We start from the raw sequence: 16,749 nt of genomic DNA, 5'->3' as shown, positions 1-16,749 counted from the left end.
ACCTCCGTGCAACTCCTCATTGGTTAACATAGTTGCCTATGGGAGACAGAAGCCAATGGTGATCGCCACAGGCATTGACGGTGATGTCCACAGCAGCCGTGACCGCCATTTCATGTGCTCATGCTCACCTGATTCCTGACAGTCGTGCACAGAAGACCTCTACTGCATGTGCTGCTGTGTTTTGACTCTGGTAGCCAAGATGCCATGTCCTGCAGGAGATAGGGTCCCAGCCTTGACCCAGGAGAAATTGGAGAAGCTCGTGGAGGGGGTCCTACCCCTGTATGTAAAGTTGTATGGGGCACCAGAGTAGCAGGTGAGGCCAATGTGACCGTCCTGTCTTTAAGTTGGGCATATGGGGATAGGGGCTTGGGACGAGTCAGTGTGAGTGGAGAATGGACATGGGTGAGGAGTCTGATGCTACATGGATTGATGACATGTGAGTGTGGTCATGAGATGTGTGCTTTCTACTGCTGTCCCTGTGATGCCACTCTACATTACTTTGTCCATCTCTCTTTTTCACCCATGCAGGTCAGCACCCATCACAAGAAGGGGATATGGCGTGCCATCGCCAAACAAGTGAGGGCCCCGGGGGGTCCATGCCCAGCGGATCATCCACTGCAGAAAGAGGGGGGAGGACCTGAGATGCAGGACACGGAAGACCGTGAAGGCCCAGATGGGGACGTCCTCCCAACATGGGAGAGGTGCCTGCCGGACCTTGACCCCCCTGAAGGCCTGCATTTTGGCGGTAGCCTGCCCTGAAATGGATGGATGTTTGAGGGCAGCACAGCAACAACGAGGGGTGAGTACACACTCTCACTTACGATGTGTGTTGCCATTGTGGCTTCTGAGTGTGGACTATAGGGAAGCTGTAGCGTAGGTACTAGGTGGATTCATGTCCACCATGGGTATTGGCTAGCCGGGCAGGATTCGCATCATGGATGTGTGGCCATGCAGTCTGTGAATGGAGTTGCAGTTAGCTCCAGTGTGGAATATGTGTCACCTACTACCAAAAATGTGCTAGGCAGCTCATGTCAACAAGATCATAGCATCTGTGGTGTCAGGCCATTGTAATTGATTGAGGCCAACCACAGTTCCAGGGGTGGCTGTTGAGTCCTAAATCTGCTGCCAGGTACTGTATGTGTAGCGAGGTAGGGTGGTCCAAGATGTCACTGTGCAATTTGACAATGGGCTAGTTGGCATGCCAACTAGCCATGCAGGGTTCTGTTGGTTCCTTATTACAGGAATTATGTGTCTCTACGGGTATGTGAAGAGGGCATGTCCTGGGCAGGTGTGGCAGGTATGCCTCTCATCATGTACACAATTGCAGCTGTATCAGCATTGGTGGTATACATGTGATTGCTGATGTTTTCCCCATGGTGTTCCATTGTTGAGGCATGTGAAGGTGAGGGCATGGCGTGTCATGGCATGATATTAGAAGATATTGTAGGTACTCTGTGTCACTGTTGTTCTCGCATTGACCGATTGCTCCCTGTCTCTTTCTCTCTCACCCACTCTCCCTCCCTCTCCTTCTCTGTCTTTGTGTGCAACAGCATCATCTGGCAAAGGAGAAGGGGCACCAGCAAGTGGGGATGCTGCAGCCCACAGGACCCAGGAAGCTAATACCAGCGGAGCCGAGGGGACCAGTGGGATAGAGGACGACGGGAGTGCCACGGAGGGAGACAGGATCGACAACACCATCTTCAGATTCCTCCTCCGATGGATGGTGGTGGTGGCGAACCCTTCTCGGACCATCCCAGCACCATCCTTGTCCGCCAACCCCTTTACCAGCACTGCCCTCCCTGTAGCTCCTCACCCAGTTGTCTGTGCCCGCTCACCCAGGAGGGTGGGCGTCACCTTCGCCACAGGCACCTTTGCCCCTGCCACAATCAGCCCTGCTATTGACCTCCTGAGGTCCATCCCTGTGGGGCAGACAACCATCAAGAATGCCATTCAGAGACTGTCATCCCAGATGCAGCAGACCAATGCATTACTAGAGGGCATTCACGGTGCCTTGTCTGGCCTGCAGAGTCATTTCACCCTCTAGCCTCCTCTTTGATGGCAGCCAGTGTCCCTGCTTCTTCCGTCCCCTCTCCAGCTACCTGTTCCCAAAATCACATCCCTCTCCCCTCACCCATCCAAGGCACACTTAATGACCTACATGCATCCACATCAACAGACACAGTATGCAAGGACAGACACAAGCACCACAATCACCAGCACCACCATGCACACACACAACATTCGGGTGCAGACATGCCAACATCCACTCCCCTCACTGACTCCTCCACCAGCTCCCCCTCACAGTTATGACACCACTCACACCTGCAATCATCACCTCATCAGTCACAGATCCTGCCACAGGTGCCCTCACTTGCACCATCACCACAATAACAGACCCCCATACATGCACCCCATACACCACATGTGCACACACCGTGGCAGTCAACACAACCACATGCAGTACATCCACCCTACCTGCAGACACCACACCAACATTCACTCACACATCCCCCTTCCATCTCCCTGCATGTCCTCCACCCCTCCTCCCAGTACACCTAAACCCCCACACTCACCCAGCAAACACATGAGACACACCTAGGCACCGCACCCGACACCTCCATTTACACACCTCTCAACCATACCCTCTCCCTCCACTCCCAAACAGACTAGCCTGTGTTCCTGAAGGTGAGTGTTCCTTTTTATGTTGTTTGTTTCTGCCATGCTTTTCATGGCAGTGAGACCGCCCTGGAAATCTTGGCGGTGTGCAGCCTCTTAATACGGATGTGTGAAACTGTCTGACCGCCAGCCTGGAGATGAGTTCCGCCAGCTGCACTGGTCCGTCCACACTGGCAGTTTGGACGGAAACCTGGTTGTGTTCTGCAGTTGGCTCGTGATAGGGTGGTCTTTACCACTGGGCCCGCAACGCTCCGACTACCACCTTCACCACTGCGGTCCACTAACTGCCATATTCGTAATGAGGGCCTCAGTCGATAACTTTTGAATCAACTTAAAATTCCAAACTTCTGTGTTCCTCTTTATTCTTACCATGAATCAAGAAATAGTAATGCAAACATTAGCAAGTTCAGCCCTGGATCATGTGTTTGTGAACATCTGCAAGCAGGATGACAGTGACCTGAAGGGTATTAGATGGACCTAGTATGCTGTCAGTGGTATCACAAAAGAGGTAACGTTACAAGAATTTTTCTGTAGAGGTACTTTATTTGTTTTTTGTGGTACCCCAAAATAAATACATCATACTAAAGATCTGTGTCTCACTAATTGGTGCTAATTATTTCACAATGCTGGGGAGGGGCTATTTAAGCACCCAGATGTTGTGATTTGTTTGAGAATGGTCTACTCACAATCTTATGTTTTTCTCCCATCCTTTGGTGCCACAAATACAGGTGCCAACTAATCAGAAGACTCAATAATCTTAATGACATCTAGATCAATCAACCTTATTATTTTCTTATATTGTCAAGCATATGATTTGGCAATTTCCTGACTTTGTGTATAATGTGTTTGTTACCCATGAAAATCTTATGTTTGAAGTTTGCCAGGAGGCCTAAATTACTTTCAAAGACGTTGGGGAATTTATCATTTATAGTATCACCCTCAACCAACCGTTCAACAAGCACTACCGGGTGAGGAGCACTGAGAATAAGTGTATGTTAACCCTGAATCATCCAGTACTGTGACTAGTTTATCTCCTACTCTGATCTCACAATCAGTCATATGACGTTCATCTTGGTCCCAGTATTTTACATTGTCAGCCTTCTTTCCACTTGCAACACAAACTTCTGTTGAACTTTACAGTCCCAATTTTCTATATTGTCAACTTTCTTACCACTTGCAAACAAACCTCTGTTGAACTTTACCTCCCTTTTTACAAAATGTTGTATGGTGGACATGTCTACCAAAGTTTCCTCACATAGAATGTCTCACAAATCAATCTGAGCTGTTTGAACCATGTGTTACAATGTCACATCTTAAAAACTTACATTTATTCTCCATTTCTTTTTGTCATTGTGAACCTTTTGACTGTGTTTCATGTCTCCTCACATGATGCACCATTAATCATAGTCACTTCAGTTCTAGCATTGTTGTCAGTGTTAATTTCCTGCATCAAAGTACTTGTGTGTTCCACTCCTTCAGTAATAGCTACAGCTTCCATTAAACTGGTTTTCTTCACAAGTAACTTCTCCTGCACTTGAGCATTATTTTTGTACCTTGCTATTGGTTTCTAACAAGTGAACCTATGGGTTCTCCAAACTCACAGGTTCTCGCTAAATTATGCACTGTAGCTCTGTAGTTGGTTATCTTGTCTCCTTTCACTTGTTGTCTCACACAATATTTGTGTCTCTCTAAAATCTACATTAATATGTGTCCCAAAATGCTTTTCTAACATTATAATGGACATCTTATATACATCTTTAGGCTGACCCTCTGTATTGCCTAGCAGAATGATATCAAAAATGTTATGTATGTTACAGCCCCTAATTCTTAAATTATGTATCATAACACTTTCTTTGCACATTTCTCCCACTGCCCCAGTAGCAATGAAATAGGGATAAATTAATTTATACACTATTTTCATGTCAATAGTGGTTCTGCAGAATATGAGAGAAAGGGCAGAGGTGACAACATTTCAGAGGCTGCCACATTGAAAGAGTAATACGACAAGTTAACGTAAAATGGTAAAGAAACTGAAATAATAGCGTTGAGTAAATACTTTTGCAATGGCAGTATCATAAGGTCAGGGCTCTCCATATTTCCATTGTAGATGCTCAAGAAGCAGGTTGTGATAAACATTTGTCACGAAGAAGCCAAAATGTATTTTGTATTTACTGCATTATTGAAAATGGTGATAAAGAAGTTCTGACTGGATTGTGTTTATGAAAATGTGCCTGAGAAGGAACTGTACAAAGTTGTTATCTGCTTTTCCTGCCTCTGATTTACAGTGTCCCAAACAAATATACCCTGATTTATGTAAAAAAACAGCAAGGCAATGGATGTGTGTCTGTGCGGGTTACGTCAGATGTGAGTACATACATCTGTTTTAGGATGAGAAGCAGTGCCATCCAGCTCAATCAGGAATGGAGTGAGTAGAGCGACAGAAAAGAGCTCTCACACCTCTTCGAAAAGTTAAACAGGGTTTACGTGCTGTCACTCAACTATGTTAAATGGTGAAATTCCAATACACTCAACCATCAAAGTAATGATTTACATTACCTGGTTCGTTAGAGATTGTGTAGTTCTGAAATAAAAGTGATGTACCTTGCAAGTGTGATGTTACAATTATTCAGTTCCTTAAAGTTCCCTTAGGGTTTGGTTTTGCCTGTTGCCTGGAGTTTGTGAAAACTGGGGTGGTTTTGCAAACATATCTGTCTGTTGGACAAGTGGCAGTGACACATAATAAGTTCACTCTACCTCATAAAATGGTTCTGTGAGTTCTACTGGAGTTTCCAGAGTTTATTGACTAATCAAATGACACTGCCAAACTCCAGAGAGCACGGCAGTCAAACAGTATCACATTTTAAAGATTCTACATTATACTCACTTCATGAGCTTCAAATTCCAATGCTTCCAAGAACAACCTATATCACATCACTTCACCATTCCAACCCACCCCAAAAGCTACACACTTGATTTCATCTTTACAGGCTCTCTGCATGGCCCCTACCATGCTGGAATGACGATCCACTTTGGTATCCCCTTATCAGTCCTTCATCCCCTTCTCAGTCCTTCACTTCACACCAATACATCAATGTCTACTAAAATGATAAAAAAGGACATTAAAATCCTTCAAATAGCTTTCCAGGGATACCATTCAAAAATAACTCATCAATATTTCAAAAAGCCTTCAGGTTACTTTGAATGTCAATTTATTCTTCAACATATACAATACTACTGTATGGTGACCTCAAAGCTCCACTGAAAACACAATGCTTTCAACCTAAAAAATCAGCCCCATGGAACAACGAAGAACTCACAGAGAGCAAGCGTTCTGTAAGCAGGCAAGAAAAGAAATGGGAATTAGCCTATGGCACCTACAACCCCACTCAATGCAAAAGCACTTTACTCTGCATGCAGACTCCTCACCACCACACCCAAAGCCACATTCCACAAGGCCACCATTAATGAAGTGTGTATGTGCAGTTTCACTGCACTTTAACTTGGCATTTAACACCTCTTGCCAAGCCTTAAACTCTCCTTTTATTAAATATGTCACTTCTAAAGTAGGCCCTAAGTAACCCTAATGGCAGAGTGCTATGTTAATAAATGTCCTGCTAGTGACGAACAGCCTATTTTGTTTTTCACTACTGTGAGGCCTGCTGGCTGTCTGATCACAGAGCTCCGCGCATCATCGGATGCGTTTTCACCGCCTGAGCTATTTTTTTCCCTTAATTTTAATGGCGCTTTGCTCACAATATCTGTTGGACGTTTTGGTGAGCATTTTCAGTGTTTTAAATGTCGCCTAACTTCTCTTCCTGACCTTTTAATTATGTTTTTACATTTCACCTCATGAGAGTGGCCATTTTGAATATTTTTTGCTCACCAATACAAGGTACCTATTTGTTTGTTCTTTGAATCTTTGAAGGCTTTGCTTGCAGCTTTTGCGGAAGCCATGTAATTTATTTTTGTTGTGTCATCAACATATATTTGGATTTCCTGTGTCACTCGTTTCCTTATTGAAGGCTTTTATTTTTATATCGGCAAACTAAAGAAAATAAAATCTCTGTCACATCAGTTCTCCTCAACTGACAAACTTTCGTAGTTTTTACAATTGGATACTTTTGCTGCAGTGTCTTCTTCGTCCACATCAAATATGTCTTCCTCATCTTCTTCTTCGCCTAAAGTTTCTCAGAATATTTCTACAACTACTCATAAGAGGGTCAAACAGGACCCACCTTCACCAATAAAATCTCCCTCACCGATCTCTCTTGAACTTGTGCTCGACAAAATACGTGCATTGCGTCCTTTTATCGAATAAACTATTTCTCGGATATAAAATCTTGACACTAAGTGGTCTCAAATGGAAGTGAGAGTCTCTGTTTTGGAGCAAAGAGTTAGTGACATGCAGGATGAAACACATAAAATTACTAGTTTGGAGAAGGAAGTGGCAACTTTGAAGACACTTGCTGAGGATTTGGAAAACAGAAACAGACGCAATAATCTTCGCCTTTATGGATTACCGGAGGGTCTTGAAGGGACTGACTCAATTTCATTTTTTGCTTCATTCTTTCCACAGTTAATGGGCCTACCATCTTCTACAGTATTGAACCTCCAAAGGGCACACCGCATTGGTCATCATCCTCCTCATTCGTCCACATCTAAAGCAAGAGGCGTGATTATTTTCTTTCTTGAATTTACTGATCTGTTGAGAGTTCTTAATGCTGCAAAAGCCAAAAAACAAATCTCTTGGCAGGGAAGTAAAATCTTCATCTCACAGGATATGTCCAAAGCTACAGCAAACAGGAGGAAAGATTTTTTGTATCTTCGTCCACAGCTTCGTGATTTGTTAGCTTGTTTTGGATTATTCCATCTGTGTTTGTTCAAAGTCACATATCAAAATAAGACCCCTTCATATACCTCCCCTGCAGCTCTTTGCGATTTTCTAAGACTACACTCTACATACCCTATGGAAACAGCTGGTCCTTCTACACGTTGACTATATACATTTCTTAATCTATTATGCCCTTGTTCATTACTATTACGATACAGTTGATGGACCTTCATATGCAGTCTATACATTATTATATTATATTGATGTGACTATAGGTCCTCTTTGTTAATGTATTGTTTTCTTTCCACAGGTTCCTGGTGTTCTATAATCATTATTTTTGCTCGTAACATTTGTCCGTTGATGCGTTCCGTTTCCTTGCTGTGCCGTCTTCAGTCTGTGCTGTCACCACCCCTCTCCTATTGTTCATTCATCTCAGGTATGTTTTTGCAGTCGTCTTTATTTGACATGTACTGTCTCTTCTTTTTTGCTTGAATATTTTTTATCTTTTTTCCTGCTGTTTACCCTTTACTCTTCTCTCTCTCTTTGTTTTTCTTGTTTTCCTTTCCCCTATATGTATTTTCAGTTATTTATAGTACAAGAGCTTTCGTGTATATATATGGTTATGTGACATAAAAATTCAGAGTTATTTCTTGGAATGTCAAAGGATTTATTAACCCAATAAAAACGTGGAGAATTTTATCCCATTTAGCTAAATATGATCCAGACTTGGTTCTTTTACAATAGACCCATTTGACGGATTCTGAAGCTCTGAAATTTAAAAGAGGTTAAGAGGGCAATGTTTTTACTTATCCTTCATCTACAAAGAAAAATGGTGTAATTGTGCTCTGCCATAAAACATTATCAGTTAATGTTATTTCGCAAGACTCGGATTCCGATGGTAGATGGCTCTTTGTGGAGCTAAGTATTAATGGGATTAAAATGACTATTGGTAATATTTATGGTCTTAATCACTCAGATTATCTTTTGTGGCCTAATGTTACTAAATAATGTTTGCATTATAATGATGATTTTTTTCTTCTTGGAGGGGATTGCAATCAAATTATTGATCCTTTTATAGATAGGCAATCTGTTATTAAATTTTCTCCTCATAAAATGCATAAACAATTTAAGGCATTTCTGTCACAATATAATTTAATTGATTCATGGAGAACCTGTAATCCTGATAGTAGGGATTTTTCGTTTTATTCTCCACCACATTGCTCCTTATCTTGACTTGACCATATTTTTGTTTCAAAATCACTATCCCAATATCTTATTAACTCCTCCATTGAACCTATGGTAATGTCTGATCATGCTCCAGTCATCACAGGTTTTGATTTGCTCTCGGTGCATCCCAAATCCAATAGGTGGCAATTTAATAATTCTTTGTTGCTTGATTCTAAATTTTCCACTTCCTTTGGTGCCTTTGCAGAGGAATTTTTCCTATTTAATGATGACTGTCATGTTTCCCTACAATTGTTATGGGTTTAAGGCTGTGGCTCGTGGTCATATAATAAATTTTGGGGGTCATTCCGACCCTGGCGGTAAAACCCACCAGGGCCGTGAACGACGGAAAGCACCGCCAACAGGCTGGCGGTGCTTTCCTGCCCATTCTGACCGCGGCGGTAAAGCTGCACGCCGCCATGGAGATTCCGACCCCCTTCCCGCCACCCTGTTTCTGGTGGTTTTTACCGCCAGGAACAGGATGGCGGGAACGGGTGTCGTGGGGCCCCTGGGGGCCCCTGCACTGCCCATGCCACTGGCATGGGCAGTGCAGGGGCCCCCTCACGGGGCCCCAGCATGATTTTCACTGTCTGCATAGCAGACAGTGAAAATCGCGACGGGTGCAACTGCACCCGTCGCACCCCTGCAACACCGCCGGCTCCTTTCGGAGCCGGCTTCTGTGTTGCAGGGCCTTTCCCGCTGGGCCGGCAGGCGCTCCCTTGGCGGGCGCCCGCCGGCCCAGCGGGATAGTCTGAATGGCCCCCGCGGTCTTATGACCGCAGAGTGGTCATTCGGCGGAGTAAACTCAGAATGACCCCCTTTGTCTCTAATAAAAAGAAAACATTTAATGCACATCATCAATCTCTACTTCTCAAAATTAAATGGTTAGAACATCAATATTATTCTTCCTCTTCTAATTTTAATCTACAAGAATTTATTCAAGCAAAATTGCAATTTAACAAAATCTCTATGGATAATGCCTCTTCTTTTCTTCTACGTAGTAGCACCCGCTATTATGGAGGTCAAAGTAGATTGGGGAAACTTCTGGCTAATTATTTAAAAGTGCGAAAGCAACGCCACACAGTTTAGTCTATAGTGATAGATACTGGTGAGTCCCTTTTTAAAGATGACGATATCTTAGCTGAATTTGTTAATTATTACCAGACATTTTATACTCCTGAATCAGTCCCGACCTCCTTACAGATTGATGATTATTTAAAGAACATTCCAAACCCTAATAGGACGCTTGTTGATGTTTCTTCACTTGAAGTAGATATTTCTTCGTCAGACATTTTTAAAGCCCTTCAATCTCTAAAAAAAGGTAAAACTCCTGGTCCGGATGTATTTATAGTGGAATTGTTTCTACATTTTTCTGACATTTTACTTCCCAAACCTTTACAGCTTTTTCAATTCTTCACAGGTTCTGGTTGTACAGGGGGAACATTTCAAGAACCTTCAACTTGTTTAATTGCAAAGGAAGGTAAGGATCATAGTTTCAGTAAAAATTATAGACCAATCTCCTACCTCAATACAGATTATAAAATCTTTGCTAAATTATTAGCCTTACGACTTGATACCCTTCTACCTGCGCTGATAAGTAAGGAACAAACGGGTTTTGTCAAAGGTTGACTTGCTTCTGACCACTCTAGAACATTCTTCAATGTACTCAGCAAAGCTCCTGCTCTTTAGTACTCCTTAGCAGCAATTTCCATAGATGCTGAGAAAGTGTTTGATCGGTTAGACAGGTCTTTTCTATTAAAGGCATTAGCCTTGCATGGTTTAGGGCCTCATTTCATTTCATTTATCTCTTTGCTTTATCAATCCCCAATGGCATTGATATTGGTGAATGGGAAATTGTCCACATACTTTGTATTACGTCGAGGTATTAGTCAAGGGTGTCCGCTCTCTCCACTCTATTTATTCTAGCTCTAGAGCCCTTTCTATCCTGTATTAGAAATAACATTGAAATTGAGGGTTTCCAATATGGTGAGAAACACTTAAAATTAAGGGCATATGCAGATGATATACTTTTATATATCTCAAACCCTGAACTCTCAATTCCATCTCTACTTCGGGAGATTGAAGACTTTTCTTTGATTTCAGGTTATAAGATAAATTCGGATAAAACTGAAATCCTTCCTTTAACAAAATTTTGTCATAGATCAATGTTGGATATTACTGGCTTTCACTGGAATTCTTCCAATATTAAATATTTAGGTATTTGGTTCACCTCATCCATTAAAAAGTCCATTGAAGTAAATATCTTGGATGCTTTAGAGAAGGTTGATATATCACTTTTGTTACGGAATCCCTTATTTTTATCTTGGTGGACTCGCCTTGACTCTATCAAAATGATGATTTCTCCTAACATTTTATATATCCTATCCATGATTCTGCTTCCTCTATCTGTTACTTTTTTTTAAACAACTGGACTTCAGATTGTCTAAATTCCTCTGGAACAATGAGAAATCTAGAATTTCCCTTAGTCACCTTCGTCATTCTAAATAGGAGGGGGGAGCGAATTTTCCTGATTTCAGACTATAGCACAAATCATTTTGTTTGCATCAAGCTTCTAGATGGATCTCCTTGTCAAGTTCTGTGTTTACTCCCTTATGGTTGGATATTGAATGTTCTTTTCTTCTACCTTTTTCTCCTCATGAGGTGGTATCCTTTTCTTATAATATTTCGCTATCTCCTCCCTGCTTCTTAAACATACTTGTGCTCTTCTGCATTCTCACTATTTACCTCCAACCGTCACTTATTCCTCTTTTCCGAATTCCCCTATTTGGCATAATCGTCTCATCACTATCAATAAAAAACGTTTATTTTGGAAATCCTGAAGACAAAGAAATTTTGCGTGGGTCAAAGATGTATTTTCCAATGATACTCCACTTTCTTTTTCACAATTCCAACTTTTATTTCATTGTCCCAATTCATTTATTCGTAAATATCTTCTTCTTATTAATATTATTCTTGATGTACTTTTTTCCTTGCCTTCCCCTCCTTGTTCTTCGGAATAACCCTTTTCTTTGTCCTCCCTTCTTACCTCATTTCCTAAGGCATCAAATATTTATAAACTTTTTAATTCTCCTGTTTTGACACAACCTAAATCTAAAATTGAATCTCAATGGGAATTGGATTTGGGATGTACCTGGACTGTTTCCTTTTGGAATAAGATATGGCATTGATCTTATAAAATATCTAGATCAGCTTCTACCACACAGTCACTTTTCTTTCTTTACCGCAGACTTTATTTTACCCCTTCTACTATAGTAAAATTTTCTGTATCCTCAACTTCAAACTGTTGGTCCTGCGATAGCCCAAAGGGAGACCTTATGCATATCCTTTTTGAAGGCCCTTCCACTGTCTCTTTTTGGAGAAAAGTTTGGCGTCATCTTACCTCCATTTTTCATTTGCGATCCCAATTATCTCCCTCAGTGCTTTTTCTAGGTAGCCTGTCTGCTGACATTGTTTCAGATGATGATAATTTAAAGCTCTTGGATCTTATGTTAGCTTTAGCCTTTCAGCAAATTACTCTTAATTGGAAAAATTCATCCAACATTTCTTATAAGGCTTGGTGGATAATGTTTGCCACTACGATGGACTAGATATTGCTTTTACCTCTTTATGCAGCCCCTCCATAAATAGAAATCTGTATTGGTTACCTTTGACTGATTATCTTAAAGCTGTTGCTTGCAATTCTACTAATTGTACATTATCTGAGAATTTTAAGCCACCATGAATTGTTTATTTTCTCTGTTCTTGATTGAATTTAAATTTAGCTCAACCTTATGCTTTATTGAATATCACTGTTTTTAGCTTTTTAATACCCACTGTATCGTTCCTATTTTAATTGGTCTTGCTCCGTTTTTTTAGTTTTTCCCCATTTTATACTTTAAAATGTTATACAGCTTTTACAATCCCTTTCAAAATTATATCATTATTATTGTGACAGATATCTTGTATTGTTAGTATGAGACCCATATGTATTTCGATTTTAATAAAGCTGATTTACCTCAAAAAGAAATTCCCCAATACACTTTTAAGCTGTAATTTCTGATCAGAGAGGAGTAGATTTGCCATGTTTCATATCTTTGGAATGGTAATGATAAATCCTTTTACTGGTAAAGCCGGGCTTAACATTACAATTTATAAATGCCACTTTTACATAGTGGGCATTTCTCTGCTCTGTGTGCCTTACAGTATGTCTCCAATATGTGTCTGGACTGGGCTGGGTGACAGCTACATTTGTGCATTCCCTCCAGACAACCCCAACACAGGACACTCAATTGCATCTGCGTTCATCTGCATACTGATGGGTCTTCTTGGGCAGGAAGGATGGGAGGGGTCCCCACTTACACTTCAAATGGTAGTGGCTGACCACACACAAAGGGCTGATTCCCCCCACACACACACAGATGTAGCCTGGCAGATATGGCTGTGTTGAAAGGGCCCCTTGCTCACTTCAGAGAGTTCCGTTGAAGTCATCACCTACATCAAAGACACTTTTGGATATACATACTGGGTCTATGACTCCCTGAATCGGATCACTATTAGACTTGGAAAGAACTCTGCTGGAGCTAAGACTGCTGAAGGACAGCTGTAAGGATTGTCACTTTGCCTGGGTTGACTGTTCCAAGGAAGTGCTTGTCTGCATTGCTGAGCTGCTCTGCTGCCTTCTGACCTCTGGCCTGCTAAGGAAAAGGACTTAACTCATCTCACTTAAACCAGAGTGACTCCGAGGGCTTGTTGGCTTGACCCCCTGTACTTCTCCAGTCTCAGGGACATCAATGACTGATTTCAAATCTCCTGCTGCTGCAGGACTCTGCCATTTGTGGTCCTACCCTTACTTGAGGTGCCCCACTCCAGTTGTGGATCACTGAAGTGGGTTCTGCAGCTGATTCCTAAAAAAAAACATCTCCTTGAGGGTGTGAGAAATTCCACTGCATTTCCCTTTGACGTAGAGGCTGCTTGATGACCTCAGATCTACAGCCTGTGCGGCTCGACGGTGACGCTCAGCGTGGCTCAATGAATCATTGCATTGACTTCAACAGAGTTCGCCGGCAACACAGGAACCTTTTTGCATGGCTCGCGGACAATTCATTTGACTCCCAACATTGACAAAAGCTCCATTCAATTAATTTTTCAGCTGAACCTGTCTTGGCCTTGTAGCTTGCCTATCCTCCATCACGGTCAGCCTGATGTTTGGCTCTCCACTGGTCCTTCATAACCTCAAGAAACGTTTTGACCGCTAGTGAATTCTAAGCACTGTTTTCACACTTAATCTTTAAAATAATCATATCTTAAATTCAACTTATTGATTTTTCATCATTTTAGTCTTCTTTTGCTCAGATAAGTATTTTCTATTTCTCTAAACTGGTGTGGCGTCTTTTTGTGGTGTTTTCACTGTGATACTGCAATTCAGGTGTTACACAAATACTTCACACTTTGCCCTTTAAGTTAAGCCTGACTGCTCTGTGCAAAGCTACCAGAGGGTGAGCACAGGTTAATTTAGTTTATGTATCTGACTTACCCTGAGGAGGATTGTGGTTTCTCTTTGGGCAGGGTGCATACCTCTACCAACTAGAGACCCAATTTCTAACAGCAACAAGTGTAAAAAGAACTGATGATGGACGGAATGAGGAGCAATGTCAAACATTTAACCCCCGTCACAGATCTGGGCCTAGATACAAGTTGTTTTTTTCTTGCCACGGCATTCCAATATGGACCCAACCATATGCAGATCAGTCTTGACCCTGCTCCAACTGGGACATGGGTCCCAGGCTCATTGTGCCACTGGATTCAAGCTATCCAGACTGATGAGGGGTGTTACTCTGAGACCGGTCCTAGGATACTTGTTTCCAGTCCAGGGAGGACCTGGCCTGGGTCTTCAAGATGGACTGTTCCCATGCTGGGACAAGACAGATTTGTATATGACTGTGTCTAAACTGGGGTAGCATGGTGGGCAAAAAACAATGGATTGGGATGTGGCCCAAGTGACTGCAAGTGGATGAGATTAGGCCAAGCATTCCATCCATCACCTTGTTGTTTTTGTGTAAATGTAATACAGCATTTCATTATATTTAAATAAAGCAGGCCCTGCACACTCAGAAAAATTGTTGGATGTTAGGTCAGGTCACACATAAACATACAAGCCAATAAATCCAAATCAGGCAGGAGACTCCTGATTTTTTTAGCCAAAATAGCTTTACTTTAGGTGCTTCTGGCGTGATATTGTTTCTGCTGCGATATAAGCCAATGGAGAAAATGATTCCCACAACTTTTATTTCAATATCTCCCAATTCCCAGTGTAAAATTGCTGGCAAGTTTTTATAAAGGAGTTAATATTGTTATGCTTACCAAGCTCTAAACGGGTTTTTCTTTTCCTGCTTCTTGCTTATTTCTTGACAGAGTTTGATAATGATTCTGAAAAACAGACATGAATTAATGCACATTTGATTTCAAATATAACACAGCTGCTTCTATATTTGTGTTAAGACTCTCTTGGCACGGACTATATGACGTCTACCTCGGTAATATCCAAGATACTGAACAAAGTAAATTGAAGTATTGCTGAATGCAAAACCGATATACCAATTTCTTTTTACCTCAAAATCAAAACATCCAAATAAAATGAAAAGTATATTTTTTCATTAACACTCCATAACTGAAGGCGAGGAAAAAATAATATATGGACAATTTAGACACTGATCCACAACGTGATTTTGACTCTTGGTCATGCGTAACAATGCTTGTGAGAATGAATTTGGGGGCGCCTGGAAAGCGAATGGAAATCTTGCTCGAGTCACATAAACGCATTGCTGTCGCACTAATACTTGCACAAACTGCAAGGAAAAACATGTAATGGGATTTGCAGAGTTCAGTTCAGAGTGGCACGGGAAGACACTGAAGTAATATATGATGTTCTTATTCAGGCTTTTATGTGTAATTCTCAAGATTGCAACAGCAATGCTAAGAGCACACTGTTTTACAGAAAGCTATCAATGTACCAGGGAGGAGTTGTTACACAAATAATGAATGTGTTTGCTAAGCCTGAGAACTGAACTGTTGAGTGAATTCTCATTGCTGGATGCGGGTCAGTGCTTAATTTGAGGCTGTGATTGCTGGTGGGGGGCACCTGCACTGATTTTTGAGGGCCGGCACTTATTTTCCTGCATCAGGCAGTTACTGCGTGTAAAAGACACATATGGGAAAGACGGAGCAAAGATAGACGGAAAAGCATCATAAAGTGAGAAAGCGGAAAGCTGCAAGAGTGAGCTGAAGGGGCAGGGAGTCCCTGTAAATGGATTAAAGAGGCATGGGGTGGCTTTAGGATTACGTTGCCTCTACTGCCTCTGAATTATGTTCTCGCACATTTTAATGCAACAGATGTTTCAGAGGAGAGCTTCGAGTCAAGTTTTTATTCACAAATTAACCTCTGATGAGGGCATAACTACAGGTGCTTAACAGTTTTTTGTCAGCTGAATGTCACAGGAGCTCTGATGTCATTCAGCTGAATAAACTTTGTTCTCAAAGCATTATTCTGATTATTAATTTTATTTTCGGTTTCGGCACTGACATCTGCCTACCCTTCTTTTTCTGCAATAAAGAAGTGTCATCTTGTTCCATTCAAGCAATGAGACATAAAAGTCATGTGCACACTTTCTTCAGTGGAATGTGATTGTTTTTTTTCATTTCATACTTGATTTTACTCAAGTTTGAAGTGTAGATTAGAGAAAGATAGCTAATCCTGTGCACATTGCACAGATCCTTTTATAAACATTTTGTTTTTACACAATATACGATTACTTCATTTTGGCCCCCAAGGAAACCATACCAGAAAAAAATATATAGATCTATATATATATATAGATATATCTATGTAGATATATCTATGTACATGGATATATCTATAGATAGATCTATAGATATATATAGATATATGTATATATAAATATATATATATATATAGCTATCTATAGATATATCTATGTAGATAGATATATATATATATAGAG

The 16,749-nt window shown here is 41.4% G+C and overlaps 1 protein-coding gene across 1 annotated transcript in view; it reads right to left on the bottom strand.

Moving 5' to 3' along the window:
- LCP2 (lymphocyte cytosolic protein 2) overlaps positions 1-16,749 on the bottom strand; it is a 465,302-nt gene that overhangs the window by 189,320 nt on the left and 259,233 nt on the right. Inside the window, exon 4 of the mRNA XM_069201712.1 lies at positions 15,092-15,157. Coding sequence (XP_069057813.1) covers positions 15,092-15,157 — 66 coding nt within the window. The remainder of the gene's footprint in view (positions 1-15,091; positions 15,158-16,749) is intronic.

The sequence above is a fragment of the Pleurodeles waltl genome, chromosome 7 (assembly GCF_031143425.1).
Source record: "Pleurodeles waltl isolate 20211129_DDA chromosome 7, aPleWal1.hap1.20221129, whole genome shotgun sequence".
In the NCBI taxonomy this organism is placed as follows: Eukaryota; Metazoa; Chordata; class Amphibia; order Caudata; family Salamandridae; genus Pleurodeles; species Pleurodeles waltl.
Note: the sequence above shows the minus strand (reverse complement) of the source record. Positions and strands in the feature narration are given on the sequence as shown.